At 39.8% G+C, this 22,056-nt stretch overlaps 1 protein-coding gene across 4 annotated transcripts in view; it reads left to right on the forward strand.

The window, feature by feature from the left end:
• Positions 1–22,056, forward strand: part of stard13b (StAR related lipid transfer domain containing 13b) — a 136,765-nt gene that overhangs the window by 36,678 nt on the left and 78,031 nt on the right. For 3 of the 4 annotated variants that reach the window (XM_067450401.1, XM_067450400.1, XM_067450399.1), the window contains exons 3-4: positions 7,091–7,258; positions 8,049–8,186. In XM_067450401.1, the coding sequence (XP_067306502.1) occupies positions 7,091–7,258; positions 8,049–8,186 (306 nt within the window). The remainder of the gene's footprint in view (positions 1–7,090; positions 7,259–8,048; positions 8,187–22,056) is intronic. The other variant, XM_067450402.1, reaches the window with a different exon arrangement.

Genomic DNA, 22,056 nt, shown 5'->3' on the forward strand with positions numbered 1-22,056 from the left:
GTGTATAGAGTCGGTGGGCGGGGCTTAATATAATGACGAGTGCGCGTGCTTCTATTAAACACAGAAACTGGCGAACGGCGGTCTTTCGAATCAGAGAGAAAGAACGGCACTGAAGTCATTCTTAAGAAGGGAAGTTGTGTTCTGAGTTTTGCCGACCGAATATGTCCTGCTTCATCTTCGTTGCTCTGGTTGGTTGTAGCACTATCCAATTGCGTGCACGCCGTGCAGAGGGAGTTTGAAAAACAACCGTTTATCCCGCCCCTCGGATTGAGCCCTGTCAATGGTGAGTTTCCAGACCAAACATCTTGATGTGGGTCTGGCTTGTCAGGCTATAATTTAGGTGCATTGATATTAAATGCCCTACCACAGTGGACAATCACGCCTCTTGATCGCACCTCTTTTGGTCTGATTGGTTGAAAGCAAGCCTGCAGTCTCCCTCTGATTTACTGAAGCTTTCGCGCCTCGATCGCCCCCCGGTGACCGGTCCCAGTATAGCCGCCCCTCTGTGTTTTCTAATGGACGCGAGGCAAACTAAATAATAAAATTACACTTCAAAAATGTTTCCCCAAAATTAGTTTATGTCACTGAAGGCAGTTATCATCACGATGATTTCATTTCAGGTGTTCGTTTTAAAAATAAGTTTAGTTTGAGTTAGTTATCTCACGCTTTAAAAACAGGGGGTGTGACGTCATGATTGACAGCTGAGATCGACGGCTTCTCTGAGCAAAGTTGTCACTGAGGCACTAACAGACTTTTTTCGAAATTTTTGGGAGCAGATTAGAGCTTTAGCTTTAATTTCTACATTTCCATAACTGTTTATTTCACACCAACATAATTAATTGTTCTGCATCCGCGAGAGTGTGGGCGGGCTTTTGATATCGCAGCTGTAATTCCTGCTCTATTTCCTGCGCTCTACTGCGCAACTCCGGTCCCGAAATCGCTACTGTGCAGACTCGGTCCCAAGATGTCCGCGCCGTGCAAGGCCGCCTAAAAGCTTCAAATCTGCCAAGCGGAAAGGGATGATGTCGAGTCGTCCATATTTTTTTACGGACTATGGTTGAAAGACTATCCAATTGTGTACAGAGTCATTCAAATAATGCCCAATGATCACTCTCTCAGTCTCTTTTGTGCAGTAGAAAATACTTAGCAGACTCCCACGACCAATGTTCAATTTAAATTGAGCTTGGTCTGGTGATAGTCAGACAAGCTCTGAGAGTCACTTCTTGAGCATTTTACTGTTTCATTTGAGAAAATCTATTGTTTTATCATACGCCATACACCCACAGTATTTGCATACCGAATTGTCATTTGGCAACCTCTCTTGTATTTATTTGCATACTAATTTGAGAAAGCACTGCAATATCCTTAAGGAAAATCTTGAATCTTTAACCTTTTTATCCGCTGTTTTTTTCTCTACAAAGTAATGTATAGAATACTTGAATATATTAAAAGAACCAGGAATGACTGGTTATTTGTATTAGTTAAAACATTCCCTGTGTGAGGCCTGAAGTGTAGGCTACTAGAGCTGTGAATGAACCACCAGCTTAACCACTACATATTGTCATGTTGATAGACCGTTCATGTCATAAAGCCAAGCTTTCCTGAGCGTGTCATAGGCTCTTTTTCATGGATTGCCAAGTCTGATGTCCTTCCTGTTGCCCGTCAGAGCATTCATGTATTTATCAGTGAACTTAGACTTCCATTACTTACAGCTCCATTTAGTTGGAGCCAGTCATGGATGATTTGCACCTTTCTCCTAAACTCATGCCTGACCTGACTGCTGGCAACCTGCGACCTCCCCATCCCAAGTTTATTATTCTTTAAAGAAGTGTCACATAGACATGTATGAAAACACAATAGCATATTCCCTATCTTGCTTGGTTAAGAGCTCCTGTAAAAGTGTCCCATACCATTCATACCATAGATAACCAGGACAAAGTGTAAAGTTGAGGCGATCACACCCTCTTACTCTGTTCTTATCGTTAAACTCAAGTATATAGTATATAGATTCAGTGTATTCAGTCAATATAGACATGTTTGCTATTGTTTGTTGTTAGAATAGGTAGCCATTCATTTATTTCACCATATGTATATCACACACACATATATATATGCTTTTTTGTAATTAAGTTTTTTGTAATCTGCATGCTTTTTTTTACAATTATTCTTGGTTTTGCATCTACAGATATTGTTACATTTAAGATGACTTTAAGTTTAAATTGTAGTAGGACATTTTGTGCAGTAGTTCTTGAAACTGCTAGTGTTATTCTGAAAATATTTTCTATACAATTAAATAAATGGGTATATTTTTTATATACTAAAAAGATACTTTTTTTCTCTTATTTCTAAAATATAACTTTTTTAGTACAAAAAAAAAAAAGTCAAACAAAGACTTATTACATCTAGCGTTGTGATGGCTTACTGTAACTGCTCAGTGTCCGTGGTGTAATTAGAGTAGTTAGAGAATTGTCAGAAGTTAAATGTTTTTCCTAAAGCAGGTGAGCTTAGAATGACCCGTGGTTCATTTGTTGGCCCCAGCAGCAGCCCTCTGTGCTGCACATGCTCAACTCTCCCCTCCCCTCCTGTTACTTATTCTTTGTTCATGCATGATTTTAAGATGAATGTGTGGAAGAATGTGGTACCCCCTCACGTGAGTGCCGACCTTGCCTCATTTGCACCTTCTCACGAAATTCCAGAATGAGCTGTCAGTGTATATCAACAGAAAAAATAATTGTAAAAAATAAATAATAATAATAAAATATATTTTAAAATAAAAAAATGGAGATGATATTTATTGGTACAATCCATATGATTTTTTTTTAAATTATTTTATTTAAAACAGCAAACAACTCTTGAGGTTAAGATGCATTTTGCCTCTTCACCGTTTGGAGGCGCTCTATACAAACATTTACACATGTTGTGTAGCCGACAGCACTGGTAGTGAGTTACTACTGAGTTTATACCTATTTATGTAGAGTTTACACACGTGTTTATAAAAAGGAACTATGGAAAACTGCAACATCTCTAGCCTAGAGATGTTGCTCTAGCCATCTGTGCATATCCTTATGAGTGAAGACATTGAGTTACGTGAGTCACAGTGAACGGCTCCTGTAACAAAAAAGGAGGATTTTCTTTCTCAGTAGAGACTTATCTGACCTGGATTTGAAGTTCAACAAACGGATTATGGCTGGTGGCCTTTAAGGATGACATATTGTTACATTCTCTCGGTGGAGCTGGCTGGCACACTCAGTGGGTGGCATGGCCATGGCAGGAAGCCCAGAGCAATGCCAAAGCCAGGCACTTGACTCCTCATTTCCATGTCAATGGGCCAGTGCTGAGATTTACAATGTGGCCAATTTGCGGCGGTGCAGTTATGGTCCTCGGCCATTCTGTCCACCGTGGAAGATGACAATGATGAGCTGATCTGGTGGGACTGACTCATACCGGCCTAGTTGCCATGACAAGTGTATTTTCTCACGACTGACAGGGCGGAAAGGGGTGAAGTAACCGATGCCGGGTTGTTGGAAATCGCGAATTCTGTGCCAATATTAGGAATAGAATTGTAATTGAAATATATTTTAAAAGCTGCCACTAGACCAATGTAGTTTATTGTGAATAAATCCACATATGTTCTCTTTTCTGTGACAATCAATAAAAAAATGTTCATGCTAAAAAATGACACATGGGTAACACAATATTTGTTATTGTTTGTCACATGTATTATTGCGTAACATGAACTAACAATATACAGTAGGCCTACCTTTATAAAATGTATTATACTAGATTAATATGAATGTGTGCTTTATACTAATACATTTTTGGCGTTTTAAGTTGCATAATGATCAAAAAAGCAGCAAAGCAAACGCTCGCAGTCTTTTACTGCGCAGGGTGAAGGAGAAAACTTGCAATGAAAATATAACTCGTCAAAACAAGTAGCTTTCGTCAAGTTGAATAAATGACCTATTATTTCATATCATGTACAAACATGAATGAACAATAGTAGTTTTATTAATAAACATTGCTGTAAAAATGCTGGTCATTGTTAGTTAAGGATATTCAATGCATTACGCTATTGTTTTTTTGGAAAACTGATTTCTTCTTCCCCCCCCCCCCCCCCCCAGTATTCTTTGATGAATAAAAAATTTAAAAGAACAACCTTTACCCTCTTGACTTTGACAAAAGATCATGAAATAGAACAATTAAAATATAAATATTTTGTAACATTGTAAATGCCCTGCCCGTTTTGATATATGTAATGCATCCTTGCTAAGTAAAAATATTAATTTCTTTAAAAAACTCTAACTGACCCCAAACCTTTGAGTGGAAATGTAAGTTGAACTTCATTTTAAAGTGTTGCTGTAAACTCAGAAATCAGACCTTAGCTTTAAGGTCTTTGTAACATTGTATTTTTTGTCAAACAACATCCTCTTTTATTCCTGAGAAGACACTAATTGTTTTCACTCAAGAAAGCACGGGAGGCTAGATTTGAGCGTTATTAGTAGCAAATGCATCGTATTTTGTTAAAGTCGAGTAGGTTAATGGTCCATCGCAGAAGGGCAACACAGAGTGGTGCTAATGTCTTAACAGGGACGAAAGCCTTCTCACTAGCAGCATTAGGGAAAAGTTACTTTTAAAAGTAATGCTTTACAATACGTTGCTCCCTTAAGCATAAGAGTCTTCTTTCAAAAACATAAAAACATCTTACTGACCCCACATTTTTGAACTGTAGTGTATTATTTAAAACTGTTCTAGAAAGGCTGGTTCTGTTGTGCCTCTTTGTTCGCTCTCTGAAGGAATGTCATCTTGAGTCTAATTTGTTAAGGGTCTTACCATGGCCACATTCCTTGAGATTTTATGTGACTTGTATGCTGCCCCCCCCCCCCCACCCCCCCTTCAACCTAACCATGTATTTCTGCTGCCTGAGACAAGCCATGACAGTCGTCAATAGCATCATTGTGTGTCTATGAGAGGGAGCCGTAATCTCTGCCTTGGGCCTTCAGATCCCAAGAAAGACTTGAGCGTTTCCGCCTGCTGTGTCTCCTGCACTAGGACGTTACTGTTAAATGTTCCTCACAGTTCATCCTTGCCCTCTTCCTGCTCCTCCGGCCCCTCCACTTCCTGTTGGTAAAGGGGCAACCCTGTTGATTTATGGCTTGGTGAGTGAGGTAGGTGAAGGTAATTTATAGCCCAGGAACCCTCGGCTGTCTCTGAGCTGGATGGGACAGTCTATTTATACTCTTTGGCAGGGGTGTCTGGGGAGTAGTGAAAGTAGCGCTGGAGAGAAAGGAGAAGAATTCCATACAGCTATGTTTGGACCACAATGGCAGCTGGGTTGCTGTCTAGTTTTGGTTCAAATGTGTGTGGCACTGGAACATTTAACTCTCAATGCTGTTTACTGCTCAAAGGAGGCTATCTATCTATCTATCTATCTATCTATCTATCTATCTATCTATCTATCTATCTATCTATCTATCTATCTATCTATCTATCTATCTATCTATCTATCTATCTATCTATCTATCTATCTATCTATCTATCTATCTATCTATCTATCTATCTGTCTGTCTGTCTGTCTGTCTGTCTGTCTGTCTGTCTCTCTCTCTGTCTGTCTCTCTCTCTGTCTGTCTGTCTCTCTGTCTGTCTGTCTGTCTGTCTAACTTTTTATCGTTCTATCTATTGTTCTTTCGTTCTGTCCATCCATTCATCCAGCCATCCATCCATCCCAGTAGAACATGAAAGGAAGTTGACATTCATTCTTTAATGTATACGTATAGAGAGGGTTCGGATGCAAAAGCCTCTAAATTCGTCTGATGTTTTGCTTTAAAATAAGCATTTTTGTCAGGCTTCCGTATTGGTTTCTACCCAAGTACCGTTACTTCTAAATGGGCTGAGACTGGGATTTAAAAATATAAGAAGTGAAAGTATTTTATGAATGTTCTATATGCAGAGAGCATGAACTCAGTATCATTTTCTCATTTTTGACCGAAGTGGCTTTTGCATCTGAACTGTTATATATATGTGTGTGTGTGTGTGTGTGTGTGTGTGTGTGTGTGTGTGTGTGTGTGTGTGTGTATGTGTGTGTGTGTGTGTGTGTGTGTGTGTGTGTGTGTGTGTGTATGTGTGTGTGTGTATGAGCCAAAACATTATGAGCATTATGAACATATATGAACATTATTACCATGTGCTGCCAAAACGGTGCCGACCCCTGAAGGTGTCCTGAGGTATCAGGCATCAAGGCACCTGTCTAGGGTGTACCTGGTCCGCGACAATGTTTATGTTGGTGGTATGTGTCAAATTTACATCCCCATGAATGACCTGACCCAGGGTCTCTTAGCAGAACATTACCCTGAGCATCACACTCCCTCCAATGGCTTGTTGTCTTTCCACAGTGCATCCTGGTGCATATCACTTCCCTAGGTAAACAGCACACACATACACGTCCGTCCATGTGATGTAAATAGACTCATCTACCCAGACCTTTATTTGTGGCCTTGTTAGAAGATGATCAATGCTTCACCCATAATTAGGCATAATGTTTTGGCACATCAGTGTGTATAATAAACATAAAAGATTGCAGTGATTTCTCAAGCTGCATCAAACTGAAACTAAAATCTCAATACAACTCAAACATTTCTCATCAGATTCTTCCAAGTCATAATTGTCTGAACTGTTCTGTCCACATTCATTTTATAGATCTGTACTCTTACCGTAAGTCAACAGTTGTCTTATTTGTTCCCGTTGTATTTCTCCCAATTTTTTTTAGGAGAAACCAATGAGCAAATGAACAAAACAACTGAAAACTCCATTAAGCCTAAGCATTAACTTTTTTCTTGGGGAAAACACTCGCCGGCACGGTTCTGTGTGTTCCTGGAGAGTATAGTTCAGTGTGACTTTGAAACCTTTGAGAATAAAAGATATGGCTCTGAAATCAGTGCTGGCTCATTGGTTATTTTTGGCTTTGCACATTAAGAGAAAACAGACCCTTGACTGAATGTCCGAGTCCAATGTAATGACTCTGCCTAATCAATTTTATCTTCAGTGCTTGTTCTTCTGTGATGTCCTACAGTATGTCTCTTGTGTGTACATGCAGGAGTCACCTCAGGTCCTGTCTCCATGGTCTGAATCTATGACCCAGCTAATAAAGAGGTTAGATCAGCTCAATCTGGATATAGAGGAAGCGCTCAGTGCTGGCTCCTCCCCCTCCGACACGCCCAACACCACCCGGAGACACACCGCTAATGACAGAGCATTCCAGCAGGTCACTCTTATTTTTTTCTTGTTGAATAAAATGTATATAGTTTGTTGATTAGTGGGTATTTCTTGGTAAATATGTTGCTTTAGCTCCCTTTAAACAGGCAGGATATTTTCATCATCTGGATTTTATCTGAATCACAATCTGATCTCTATTCTGTTCTACCCGAGATTAGTTGATCGGTCCACTTGTGTGTGTAGATAACGGAAAAGAATTCAGTCGGAATATGTTGTCTGACATTGCGTGATGTGCCAGTGCATGGTGTCTGCCTGTGACATGGGTTACATAGAATGTGCCGCAGGCTGGCAGAGAGTAGACAAGACTGGTGACACTGACACAGAGGTCCATTGTCTTGGGAGCTTGCCATGGGGAACTTTCAATGCAAGTTAAAAAAAAAATCATGCAAGCTCGCGACATAACTACCCTGTAGCAAGGGTTCACAGCGAGACAAAAGTGCCTTTTGGTTCCTCAAGACAACGATGTCTTGTGCTTGGGGTCTGTTGTTCTGTTTATATCACTATGTCCATTAGGGGTGGTTAGCGGTATGACATGATGGGTTTCAGAGCCCTCACAACAACCATTGCTGGTTTTTAACGAGAGACGAGATTTCCATTTGCATGCTGCTTGTTCTGGAACAAGGTCAACCATTTTTCTCTCAAGTTCTTCCATTTTCAATAGTCTTTGGCCTCTTTAAATTGCTGCTTCTCTCTTCTTCTCATAGTCATTTCCGGAGGTCATCTGTTCCAGACAAAGTGTGTCCCGTCCCATGCTAAAAGTTGTTGTGCTGTCTTTGCAGAGCGGAGCTGTGGGGGTGAACCAGTCCCTCAACTGGAGCAACATGGCCAGAAGATCCGACGCAAGGGAACGGCACGGCCAAGAGAGACTTGTGGGAGCCACTTCCTCCCTGGGGAGATCACATGGTAAAAAGACAGAGGTGAGCATTTGAACTTACTCAGCTTGGTTTTCATTTGTGTTATATTGAAATGTTTTCCTGAACAGTGTCCTCAAAAAGTATTTAGTAACTTCAAAAAAGTTACACTTAAAAATATTGTTTCTAATTTAGCAGAACAGAGCAAACCATTAAAAGAAAAAGAGGTTTGTGGTGGAATTTAAAACAAATGTTTTATCTAATTTGGCTTCAACTAAGAAGAGTAGACCAGTGTGTTAACCATGTGAACAAGGGCTTAACTTTGCTCTGTGAAGTGTTGTTTTTTAATGAAGACACTGTGTTTCAGTGACCAGGGCACACGTTCATTCCAAGAATTTGACCTAGGATTGCATTTCTAATTGCTTTTTGGCATTAGTGGGACTGAGTTAAATAGATTTTCCCTTCGCTAATCCAAACAGGATTCCCCCCTTAGTCTGGGGGAATTGAATTAATGAATTCAGAGCAACACCAAAGGAAGTCATTCTTTTAATGGGGCATTTAAGGCCATCACATCTTGTTTGGGTTCTAGACCAGTGCAGCTTAGTTTAACCTTGATTTGTAAACCCCTAAAACATGTTTTATGAAGAGATTTCTGATAGTTATTGCAATGCGTTTTTAGTTTTGATTGGCCGAGGCCTCTTGTTTGTAACATATAAGATATTTCAAGTAAAGCAGCTTGTCTGTTGTGAAGGTAAGGGCTTCGTTTCCAGCTGTACGTATCCCATTTGTTTGTAACTGGACAAGGCATTCTCAAACAGAGATTTCAGAAGCCTGTCCGTGTCCTGCTGTTTAGAGCAAGCACGGAGAGATCTGACAACTGAGCGATTTACGACTTTTGGGCTCGTGTGAAAGATACTGAAAGGAATGTTCTATCATTCTGGAAACAAATCCGACATGCAAAGGATGGAAAATAAGATTCTTCACGGACGATCGCCGCAGCTGATTTACAGCTGTCTTAGTCCAGCTTCAGATCGACCGCAATTTATGGTGGACTTTGTGGACTTTGTTTGTCTCAAGCCACCCTTGCCTAGCAAAGACAGAGAAAACAAGCACTCGCCAGCTCTTCCTTTAAGCTCATCATGAAAATGTTTCATTTCAAAGGCACGCACTCCCTTGCATTGTTCCCAAAACAATATCCGATGAGCAACAGTGGGTTTAAATGAGCACAATATCTGTGGGAATTCGGTCCTTTTCCGTCCGGCTGGAGAACTGGGCCAGATGTGTTTGTTTAATCTCCGCATAGCTGAAGCAGCACTGGTACGTTCTGTAGTCCGTGCATGGGAACCCCGCTAAAAGCCTCTGGCATGGGGATCTGGGAGGTGAACGCGTTTATTAGAGTGTGTGAGAGTGCTGGAGAGAGAGAGATTTGAAGGGGGTAATTGGATTGGAGGGGGTAATAGAATGATTTGGCTTTGTGCACTCTGACAAAATGAAGTCTTGAGGTTCGTCTTGGAGAAGATTAGCAGGTCAAAAGCTCCAAAGGCATGTGAAGGCCTTCAGTCCAGTGGAATGAATACAGGCCACCCTCATGTAGATCACAAATCTAAAATTTTGAAAAAGAGCTCCCTTGGCATTGTACCAGCTGTCTTCTAACATAAAAACAATTTGTGATTCTTACCAAGCCTGTTATCCTCGTTCACCTCTTGTTGTCTTTACCAAGTCAGGTAGATAGAAAGGTGATCCTGCAGTCACACAGCTGACCGGTCTTGAATGTCTTGTGTGATTTGATTTAAAAAGAGAGAAACAGTTTTACTTTCCTACATTCCTTTTACTTTACAGTTTTGATATCCATTGCTATCGGGTTGGTGAATTTTTTTTAACGAATTGGCTCCCTTTTAACTTGTGAGTTAATAATATTATATGTTTCATATAAAACATAATAATATATTATATTATATTATTATTATACATAATAATACAGTTATAAATATATACTTTATTATATGCTAATCCTATTATTCAGATTAAAATATAACATGATTGCATAATTATACATAAGTTTTTCTGTTCTGTCAAGGACTTACACAGATTTGTAACTCATCAATCAAGTGCCTGTTTTAATTCTACTTCAATTAATTAATATTTAATTGAAAAGTCAGTTTGCATCCTCAATTCAATTCAAATTGACTTCTGAACGACTCACAGCCCTAGTCTCCATCTTAACTTCTTTCTTCTCTCAAGCTCACTGTGACGTACATAAACACAGACTTGTATTATTTCTGGCTACAGTTTAGTTGGCAGCTTCAGCTTTTGATTTTTTTTTCTTTCAAGTCAGTTATTTGAAAGCTAGCCTGTCTTGTGAAATACATATCAGCTACTTTGAAACTGAATCAACACTGAGAGAATGTTTATGTTGATACAGTCAGTGTTACGAGGAAGCTGTACGTCATAAATATGACTCACAAGGATACGGGCCAATGTAGCCCATCTATTTATTAGTGCAATAACATCAACCACTGTGAAAGAGGCTGTTTCAGTCAATCACGTCACTACTACACCACACCATACAGTTGACGCCATCATAAAATCTTTTAAAGAAAACATACAGCTCAGAATGCTTGTAAACTTGGAACCTGCGTTTATTTAAGATGTTGTAAGCCCCTGTTTAATGTAACTTCCATACTGTAAAGAACCCACTGTGGAGGCTTAGCCATTTTTTTTTACATTACATTTATACCTTAAGCAGATGCTTTTATGAAAGAGGAACAAAAGCAATTTGCTGAAATACGTTTTTCATCATTTTAAAGTGACAGTTCACCCAAAAATTTAAATGCTCATCATTTACTCACCCTAATTTCGTACCAACACCCTAGTGACTTTATTGCTTCTGAGATTATTATTTTTTGTCGATACACTAACTGTCAGTGGTGTCCAAAGTTGTTTTCATTTTTAGGGGAGCTATCCCTTTAATTTGCTTAATTATGTGTTGTTGGCTGGCTTAGAATTGATAAACATTTGTGTGAACTCACAAATGCTCTGGCAAAATGCTTCCCTACTGCCTCTAACCCATTCCTCACCCTAAATCTATTGTTGTAAAAGCTTGGAGGTGCTGGTGAGCGATGGGAAGCTGAGTCTTCTCCATCCATCTGTGTGGAGGGTCCACGCCGGCCCTCTAACTCCCTGCGGGGTCCTCTGTTGGGGCAGGAGAGGAGAGCTAAGCGGCTCAATAGGATGAAGATAGATTACGGGGCCAAGTGCAACTCAGGAGGCCAGGATTTGTTCTGCTCCAGCAGAGGTTAAGTCTCAGTTTGGGACGTTGGGCGAGGAGCGACCCTGCAAACAGTCAAAATACGGCTAGGTTGAGCGGTCAATGCTGTGAGCTTTTGCTCTTTTTCTTTTCCTCGCACTTTTGTGGGACTCTTTTAATTCCAATTAAAAGAGTTTAACTTTTTAGTGTCTGACTTTAAGGTATATTTCACCTCACAATGAAAATCTTGCAATCATTTACTCACCCTCATGCTTGTACAAACCTGTATTTGTATTTGTTCTGTTGAAGTTTAGCAGAATGTCATAGCTTGGAACAACACGAGGGTAAGTAAATTACTTATTTTTTTATTTTTGAGTGAACTATTTCTTTAACAAGACTTTAACAAGACAAGATATACTTGTTACTAGAGCATTGTGGGATCCATTTTAAACTGACTCTCTATTGTTTACATTATAGTGACAGTATCAACATTCTTGCATGTGACCTCACATATTTCGTAACATCCTTCTCAAATATTCCCAAAACATTTGCTCATCAGGGTTTGTAAATATAGCAGCATGTATGCCTTCAGTGTGCGAGTTCACATTTCCTGTGACAGAAAAGAGAATGCTCTATGTAAACACCATCCAATGACCTGTGATTCCCCTGAAGGTTCATCTGGCTGTCATTGAGGATTGAGCTTACAATTCCATTTTTGTTTAGTTGTAATATGCAATTTCATAGTAAATGCTGCACGATGGTATCGCTCTTTACAACGTCGTACAGATGTTGCTGTTACACATCCGTTCGCCATCTCAGTCTTCTCTCTAAAAATCAGTATCCTTACAAACGCTTTGAACATCATATAACATCATTGGAGTAAGGTGTATTAGTTCATAATATACATCATTTACATAGCCACTCGCTATATTGCTAAATGTACCCTATTTTTCATATCAACAGAAAAATATACCAGGATAACATGGCTTCTCTTGAGCCTCCCCTGCTTCAGAGCGGTCAAAGTTAATGATATGCTAAAGGCCGCCCACATGCTGACGTGATTGGAATCAAGTTCTTTTGTGACATCAGAAAAACTGGCGATTTCAAACCAGATTTTTGAGACTGTCTTTGGTTCACTGCAGTTTTAAGGAGAAAATACTCAGCAATGAACTTGCACATGGTTTAGTCTGAAAGCATATTAAAAACATCGCATTTGCATATAAAATTAAAAATGTTGATTTTCACCACTTTAATGAAAACATTTAACCACTGTCGATAGAGAAAGATTCTTTTGGGCCCAGATAGAATGCCAGAAGAAGCACACTGGACCATGCTAAATGGCAAAACCTTGACCCCTTGGGTACAGTGCCCTTTTTCTTTGTTGCACTTCCTGCATTTTGGCCAGACTTATACATGAGTGGAACCTGTGCAAGAAATGCACATACATTTACCCACGTACACATCTTTTTAGTGATGCATGGACCTTTCACCACCACTAGCCTTGAGAGGCATTCTGGCAAAGAGCCTAGAAGCAGAACAGCTCTCAAAGCGGGTTTTAACATATACAGCACTTTCAAAAGCAGCAACATGAGGTGCTTATTCAACTCCCCATGTTTCCTCTAAAAGCAGGGCTAATTTGGGAATAGGTTTGATCCTACATTATCCTTCCTTTTTAAGTTATCTTTCATTTCCTGAAGTGCTCAACCCTGCTTCTTTTGTTTCCTTTTCAGAAAACAAGCACATGCTTGTGCAAAAGATGGGGGGTATTAAAGAGTTAGTTGACCCAAAAATTAAAATTCTTTCATTAATTACTTACCCTAATGTCGTTCGACACCCGACACACCTCCGTTTGTCTTCTGAACACAAATGAAGATATTAATCCTATGGCTCAGAAAGGCCTTCATTGACATCAATGTCATTTATTCCCTCAAGACCCATAAAAGTCACTGAAGATGTCGTTACATCTTACTACAGTGTTTCTACAATAATTTTACGAAGCGATGGAAAAAGTTTATTTGAGCAAAAAAACAAAATAATGACTTATATATGATTTCAAAACAAAGTGTCAAACCGTTATGAATCAGCATATTGATTCATGATTCGGATCACATGTCAAACTGCTGAAATCATTGGTTTCAGGAACATTGGCGATCCGAATCCTGAATCGATACACTGATTCATAACCATTCAAATCTTTTTTTAAATCGGCCCAGCACTAATATGTCGTTATTTAGTTGTTTTTGTTTTGCGTACAAAAGCTATTCTAGTCACTTCATAAAATTATTATAGAATCACTGTAGTGAGATGGGCTTTGTAACGATGTCTTTAGTGCCTTTATGGGTCTTGAGAGAGGAAATGACATTGATGTCAATGAAGGACTTTCAGAGCAATCGGAATTCAACAAAAATATCTTCATTTGTGTTCTGAAGATGAACGGAGGTCTTATGGGTGTCGAACGACATGAGGGTGAGTAATTAATGACTGAATTTTCATTTTTGGGTGAACTAACCCTTTAAGCCGCTTAAACATTTACTGCATTCAGAGACTCCATATTAAACATGTACGCAAAATCAGTCAAGTCTAGCCCGCATCATCACCTGTGACACTGACATATTCCTCCTTTTCTCCCGCTGCTTAACTGTGCATTTCACCAAGGCTGTTTCTGTCATAACACAACCAAGACCCTGCGTCATGCTAGCTGCATTTCTTTGACATTCTCTACATGTCAACTTCAAAAAAATACCACCAACTCAGCTTGCAAGATGGATGGTCCACAACCTGATAGCCCAAACAGACCTTCTGGAAGAGCACCAACAGGCGTATAAAACAACAGATCTGAAAAAAAGCTGAAACATGGTGGATAATGCAGGAAATAGATGAGACATATTCTAGCGGGTTGAGCGAGGCCTAAGGGAAGAACTAAATATAGAAAAGTTGTCCTGCTGCAGGGGGTTTCATGGAATGTAAGATGGATGAGGCTTTGCTCACGGGACCACATCTGGCCCGCCCGAGCCCTCTGGGGTCACTTTGAAGTGGAAGACGTGAGGGCTTTTTTTGTACTCTCGAGCGCATACTTTGTGTCTTATCCCTCAATTTTTTAATTTTTTTTTTTAAACCTCATTCATTTTAAACCTCTAAATAATTCTTAGCCTCTTTGTTTTTCACATGCCACTATAGATTTCTGCCTTATAAATAAGGATACTGTGTGCACATTTCTTCAAAGCATTTCAGACTGCTAAATTATATATTTTCTTTCTTAAAGCAGATTTGTGGTCTTATTTTAAATGATTCATCTGTCCAAGGTATTAAAAAAGAAAGAAAGGAGGAAAGAAAGTATATATTTTTTCATCTTCTCCAAAATGCCTTTTCATTTGGTCACTGTAATCAATCTTTTTAACTGTCATCAACCAATTTTGAGTGGACTTCACGGTTATGTCATTTGCAACTGCCCGTGCATTGTGGTGGCAGAAAAAAAAATGTAAACAATAGATCTACATAATATTCATATGCACTTTTGGTGCATAATAGCTTTACAGTTACAGCATCAAATAATATATAAACCTATAATGTTTTGTGACATTTAAACAACATTTTCAGGCCTATCTCACAATTCTGTAAAACAATTCTGTGAGGAAATAAAAGTTGGGAGATAAAAACCTGGATTTCTGAGGGGGAAAAGACAGAATGTCGAGTTTGTATTTTGCAATTTTGATATTTCTTCTTAGAATTGTGAAATTTGAATGTATGTGAGAAAAAAGTCAAAATTGTGAGATATAAACTCGAAATGACCTTTTTATTGTTTATTACGTGACTTCCATGCTACTAGAACTGTCATTGTCTGCCACCAGGTAGGCTCTTCCCACAGAACACATCATCGCTGTTTACAAACACAAAATTGGTCTATAATGACCACTTTTCCTGATCGAGTCCATTTTAAATAGAGACAATCTCCCAGACAATGTCTCTTCTCTGTTTTTGTTTAATTTGCAGTTACCGGTACTCTCCGAAATACTTCACATTGGTTGCACCATTGCATGTTGACTTTAAATGAGTCGGTTTTGGCCGGCCAGCATCAGCTCCACATGGAACATGCGTGTAATATCAAACATGTATTTTCAAATCACCAGTGTGATGAATATTATGATAGACGTTAGTCATGCATGCCAAATAAAACCACTAAAAATGAATTGTAGGGGATTCCCAGACATACAAAAATACGTATTGAACTTCAGGGGTTGTTATTCATTGTGATCCAAAACCTCCAACAGATCATAATTCAGATTCAGCCCAAATGATGTTTGTGCAAACTTTATGTATCAGTACCCTTGCCTCTGGAAATTATGGTGTCTGTTTTCTTTTTGCTGCGTTTAGGATCTGGTATCTCATTCCCAGCCAATACAGTGTAACTTGCACAGTTACTTTTCCTGAGTTTCCCCTCAGGCATTATTATTTTACATCTGTCTATCTATCCATTATTTCTGACTGAGAAATGATTATACTTGTAATCCTGTCAGCCTTCATCATTCACAATCAGGAATCCTACAGTTCCAAGAAAAATGGCATACATCCCAGGAAGGCGCTCATTAGTTTAAAGACCCCGTGTCAAAACAACTTCCTTCTTCCTTCATTGTTCTTTTCATTTGCGTCTTGATCACTTTTAGCATTTGGTGGTGTTTAAATAGTTTTATTTTCTTGTTATGTAAATGTCTTGGCCTTGATTTTCTTCGTCATTTTGCTCTCAGGTAGATTGATGGATGTGTGAATATTTCAGCGTTGTACCTTCTACAGCTCTGTTTTTGTAAGGCAGGCTCTTCCTAAAGCTAGTCATCATTCATTTGACGCCTAATTACATGTCATGTAACCATCATTTGTGTCAGTGACAATTACTACTTTGAAACACAGCAGGACTTTACTCCTGTGCATGTTCTTTCTCCCAAGAATTCATAGTAATCCTCTGCAAACTTGTTATGAAAGGCGACATTCCAGTATAAGCAGCCCAGTACTCTTGTCAGAAATAACATGTAATATACATACCTAGAAATGGTCCTGCTTTACAGTTTTTCACGCACTGTTTAAGCTGTTTTATGAGGGTAACACTCTCGGTTGTGCTTGCATTTGAACACCATAACTCTTTGAGATGTGTGGTGGAAATTCAACCCCTCATTGCAAAATCTCACAGCCTATAAGCAACCATGACATCATCAATCATTTCCCCTCTTTCCGCTGTGTTTTTCAGACCCAGATCTCATTAAACAGAGGCAGAGGGCCCCAGTGTACATTTACAGCTGAGGGAATACTCGAACAATGATCAACAGACACTTCAAACGCACTTAATGTTGAATTACACTAAAATTCCTGGTGTTTTGTTGGTTGCTGTGATTCCAGACAACACATCTGCTTCCTTTCAATGTAAAACGCCCCTAGTCTGTATAGAGACCCTGCAAAACATCATTTTTTAACATCATTGTTGTGTTTAGTAGACATCTACTGCCTCTGCTACTAAAATTATCCAATCATCTGGGTCTTCTCACTCAGACAAGGAGGGAAAAAAGCTGATTGGTTGATTGTAATCCATTACATATATTTCTATTAAAGTTATCTGAAATAATCAACATGAATTTGTTCTAACACAGTTTAACTCTGAGTTCATAACTTAAGCCATATTTTATTACCATTTTCTAAACCATAGCAAATAAACGGTGATAATGTGAGAAAATGTTGAAAGTGTCTGAATACATTTTGGTTAGACTATAAATGTATATATAACCATGTGCAATATAGTGACTTCAGGTGAACAAAAGCTGCAATGCATATTTTTCAAGTTATCACTGTAAAGCTGTTTTTTTAACTATTTTTAATGTATAAAGCACTATATAAATAAAGGTGACTTTACTAAACTAGTATAATATAAATATGTAGTGATTTTTACTTTTGTCCACCCAAGGACACTAAGTAAGGTAGTGATTGGTACTCACGTCACCGCTGACGTTGTGAATTTGGATCACACATCACTTAAGGTGTGGTTATGAGTACATCAGATGACTACCTTCCCCCCTGTTAGTTTGGGACACTAGTCAAGGCCTTTTACCTTGGCTGTATGAGAACACTCCGCACAGGAGGCTGCCCAGTCATTTATAATGAATGTAAAGGGGGAAGAGTTGGTCAGCTGATTTATCTGAAAGATTGGTGAGATTTCTAACTTGTAGAGCCTTTTCTGCCTTATCAGCACAAGGAAGACACAATTGTAATAAAATAGATTTTATTAACAAAAGATAAACAGAACAATTAACACAACTACTAAATGAATACAATGAATGATAAAGGAATAAAGTGCGTAAAATGCATAAAATACATGTGAGTAAGTTAAGTGTGGCTATAGAAGAGATACGTTATCTTACGGAAAGATAAACTGTTGTTTCTCTGAAACTAAGGTGAAGAACCTTATTATGTATCAAACAAATAAACGAAAGATTATTTGTTATTAACTAGCATCAGTTATATTACCTCTAATGTAAATTAGAAAATCATATACTGATAATAATCAACAATGCCAAGGTCTCTAGAAAGAGGTTTGGTTAAGTGATATTTACGTTCCACGTGGTTGAGTAAGCAGTCCGATGGTGATGACTTCTTCCAATGGTTTTGCTGGGAGACAGTGCAGTAAAGAAAGGAGCTGGAATCTGTTTCAACAGCCTTGAACACGAAGATCTGTGGGATGCTGATCTCCTGGGGCACCAAAGGGTCCTAAAATCTGGAACACGCAGATGAGGCCCTGAAGTAGGTGCAGAAGGTCCTTAACCTGGAACACGCAGACGAAGGAACCTTGAAGTGAAGGTTTGCTCTCCTGAGCTTAACCTTGTTGCAAATGTCTCTGTGTGTCTTCTGCCTCTTTGGGCCAGACACTCAGAAGTTGGTCAATCTGCTCTGGTCTCTCTAGCATGGAGACTTGGGACGTGCTGTAGTCGTCTCGCTGGACTAAAACTCTGAATGTAGTGTTGGTTAATGTCTCTTTCCTCACAGGCTGGAGGCTCAGAACGTTGTCGTATCTGTTGCTGCCTCACAAGCTGTAGATTCAGATCCTCGGATCTTGTGTTGTCTCTCTGGTTAAACCAGAGGCTCAGAACTTGGTTGCTCTGTCAAAGTCTAATCCTCGGCGGACAGACTCAGAACTTGGTGAACTGTTTGTCTCTCGGATGTGGAGACTCAGAACAAGGTTGCTCTGTCACAGTCTAATCCTCAGCGGACAGACTCAGAACTTGGTGAACTGTTTGTCTCTCGCGTGGAGACTCAGAACCTGATTGCTCTGTCACAGTCTAATCCTCAGCGGACAGACTCAGAACTTGGTGAACTTTTTGTCTCTCGGATGTGGAGACTCAGAACCTGGTTGCTCTGTCACAGTCTAATCCTCAAGGGACAGACTCAGAACTTGGTGAACTGTTTGTCTCTCACATGGAGAAGACTCAGAACCTGATTGCTCTGTCACAGTCTAATCCTCAGCGGACAGACTCAGAACAAGGAGTGTCTATTGAAAGGGTACCTTTATCCTTTTCCAAATAGGAGGAGATTGCAATTTGGCGCTTCTCCATTCCAGTGTTACTATTGGCTGCTGGCACCAGAGAGGGCACACAGTGTGGCCCACCCTTCTTTCCCCTGTGGAACTCATTTGCATACTGTACACAGTTAAAAGTCTTTAAAGTGTCTTTAAAGTTCATCAATGCATTTCTCACTTTCCAAACCATCATCAGAATACCCTTGGCAATATACTAAACAAATAGACACCAAACATGATGGAAAAAGATTGAACTGTCATGTGTTCATTCATTTGTTCATTAACAGCTGCATTTGTGGAAGATGTTGCATTACAAATAGCTGTCACTGAGAATACTTATTTCTCTGAATAAGTATGAGATGGATGTGTGTAGTTTACATCAGTCTTAAGGTTTCCAAACATAGTTGTGAATGGATTTGGATGGATCAGTTTTGGTCTTTCTTTGTTTCACCCACTACTGCTGAAGTCCTGAGGAATGTTTATGGCCGTCACAAATCAGGACATTAGGGATCCATCTCTAGATGGGTGAAGGGCAGAAACTGCATGTGGACCAATGAGAAGTCCTGTCCTTCCTGGGCTTGGAACTAGAGGTCTTCTTCTTGCCCTCAAAGAGGTGTCTGGATGTTGTCCAAGCATCTTTATCTGATGGGTTGGACATCTTGTTTGTGCTAGTCCAACAAGATCCAATCAAAATGGAGCAAACCTTTGTCCACTGTTATGGGCAAAGAGGGGCCCGGCCATAAACTGGGCCCTGGAATTCTGCTGTCCACTACATACCCCCCTGATCGGCTTGATCGAGGACCTGAAGTCGTTGATCTGGGCGATGCACTGAAAGGGAACAGCAGGAACAAAACACACACACCTCACCTCTCCCTTTTAACCAATGGCATTGGAAATAAAATTTGGCTCAATATGTTCTTTACAGAGTTAAATGAGCCAAATAAAAGGTTTGGTAGAATAATTTCTAAACAGGTTAGAAGCTTTCTAGAGAAGGTACCTATGTGTGGATGGAAATTACATTTCCTAAATTTAGCTTAAACAGTTTAGAATATCAAAAGAGTATTCGTTGGGAGAGTAAACACTTGAAATGTTTGATCAGATTTAGCAGGAAACCAATTATTTAAATGTCTAGATTGACATAATTTGGTATAGCACTATCCAAGCTGTAAGCTAAGTGCACCTGCTTGGTTTACTTGCATTGCCTGATTAGCAGAATCCTTAACTAGATCACCTGGTACCACCAATGACAAGATTTTATCTTTCATTGCCTTATCAGGAGCAAAGCTCACAAGTAATAATTGCATTTTTATACAGACTAATTAATGAGAGTAGTCAGGTTGTATGACATCCATTATCTTGGCTATGCTAGAAGCTCAAGAGGCTGTATGTTGACCAGTACCGGGGGTTGGGAATTTGATTGCTCTGCCTGACGTTTGCAGCTTCCTCTGGAAGGCTACACCACAGGTCTAATCCACTATCTCTTATTTTTGGAGGTCTCCTATAAGAAAGTTTGAATGGCTGGAATAGAGAACAAATTATCTAACCCTGGCTGAGATCTGCAATATTTTACTGTACGAGTGGCCAGTGAATTAGTTGATCATACATATCATAGGAGGCTTTGACCCCCCTCTCATGAAATCTGAAGGGATTGTCATGGGCATGCAAAATCATAACCTTGCGATTTATAGATTTTGGCTGAAGAGTCTAAACTGAAGCAAAACTAAAATAGAAATTTATGAACCCTTCTTAGGCTGAAGTTGAAGTTTAAAAGGTAACAGGGACTTGATGTCTGCTGAATCTGAAAGACCCTGTTCAGTTATGGGCTACTGCTCTCTCCCCTGACTCTTGTCCACAGTCTGAGATGTTAGGTGGAGGGGGAGGGCCCTGACCTGATCATGCTTAGAAGACCAAGTCTCTGTCAGTGGAGTGGTACTCCTCTGACTTGAGGTCTTTGAGGGCTTTAAGAAGTATGTGCTGGATCTCTGCTAAGTTCTCAGCATCCTTACGTTCAGTCCCTCTAGATTTCCAATTCGGACCTCTCTGTTTTTGGCCATTCTCAGAGTTATCTCTACTCTTCTTCGGTCCTTGCAATCTATCCTCCCACTGCCACTGCTTGCTCTCCTTTCTGGGGGCATACCTTTGATTGTTATGACCCTTGTAACCTGAGAGCTTAGGGCTCTGGGAGCTCTGCTGGAAATTGCTGCAATGGACTAATCTGTTTTGGGGAAGTTCTGACTCTACCATTTGAATGGGAGCCTTACAGTCATGTCTAGATTCAAGCAAGGATGAACATGGCTGCCTGTCTTGTCTGTCTGAGCCTACCTTCCCACTGTCCCAGGCTCGCATGGAAAGCTGCCTCAGTTCTCCTGCAGACATATTTTCAACATCTACCAGGAGTATGAGTGGTTTCCTAACAGTAGGGTAAAGATTACTTACAAACAGACTCTTAAACATAACATCCTCCTCTGCCTTGGGGTCATCTTTGCCAGCAAAATACATTTTCCTTAAGCGCTCATAGTACTCTCTGGGAGACTCATGGCGGCCTTGCTTAATTCGGAAAGCTGAGAGACGAGAGGCAGATGGGTTCTGATATAGAGTATACTCTACCAGAAGAGCTTTACACAATTTGTCATAATTGTTAGCAATATCTGGGCTTTGTCTATCCATGAAGCCATGGACAATCTGTGATGTGGTCTTTCTCAGAAGAAAGACTTTGTCAGTCATGCTGGCCTCAGGAAAGTATGTCAAGGCTGCATTTACATCCTTTAAATACAACTCTATGTTGTGTTTAGTTGTCTCAGGGTTAAAAACCTCTATGTCACGTGCTAATTCTCTAAGAATACACAGTCTGTTGCTAGATGGTAGCATGTTAGGAAGCTTAGGTAAGGAGCGGAAAGTTTTAGGAGAGTCACTCACAGTTAGGCTGCTTGAGGCTATGACATCACTGTCCTGATGATGCTTTCTCTGTTCAAAGCTACACAACAGGGGGTCCCTACCAGCTGAACCAAAGGATCGGGGGTGCACACTTTGTGGTTCAGGTTGCTGCTGGGGGAGGCACTTGACTCTATCCAGTTTACTTATCCTGTCTGTATGCTCAATTTGTTGGAGCTTCTTCAGCTCAGAAATTTTGAGCAATGCTG

The sequence above is a fragment of the Pseudorasbora parva genome, chromosome 8 (genome assembly GCF_024679245.1).
Source record: "Pseudorasbora parva isolate DD20220531a chromosome 8, ASM2467924v1, whole genome shotgun sequence".
Lineage (NCBI taxonomy): Eukaryota > Metazoa > Chordata > Actinopteri > Cypriniformes > Gobionidae > Pseudorasbora > Pseudorasbora parva.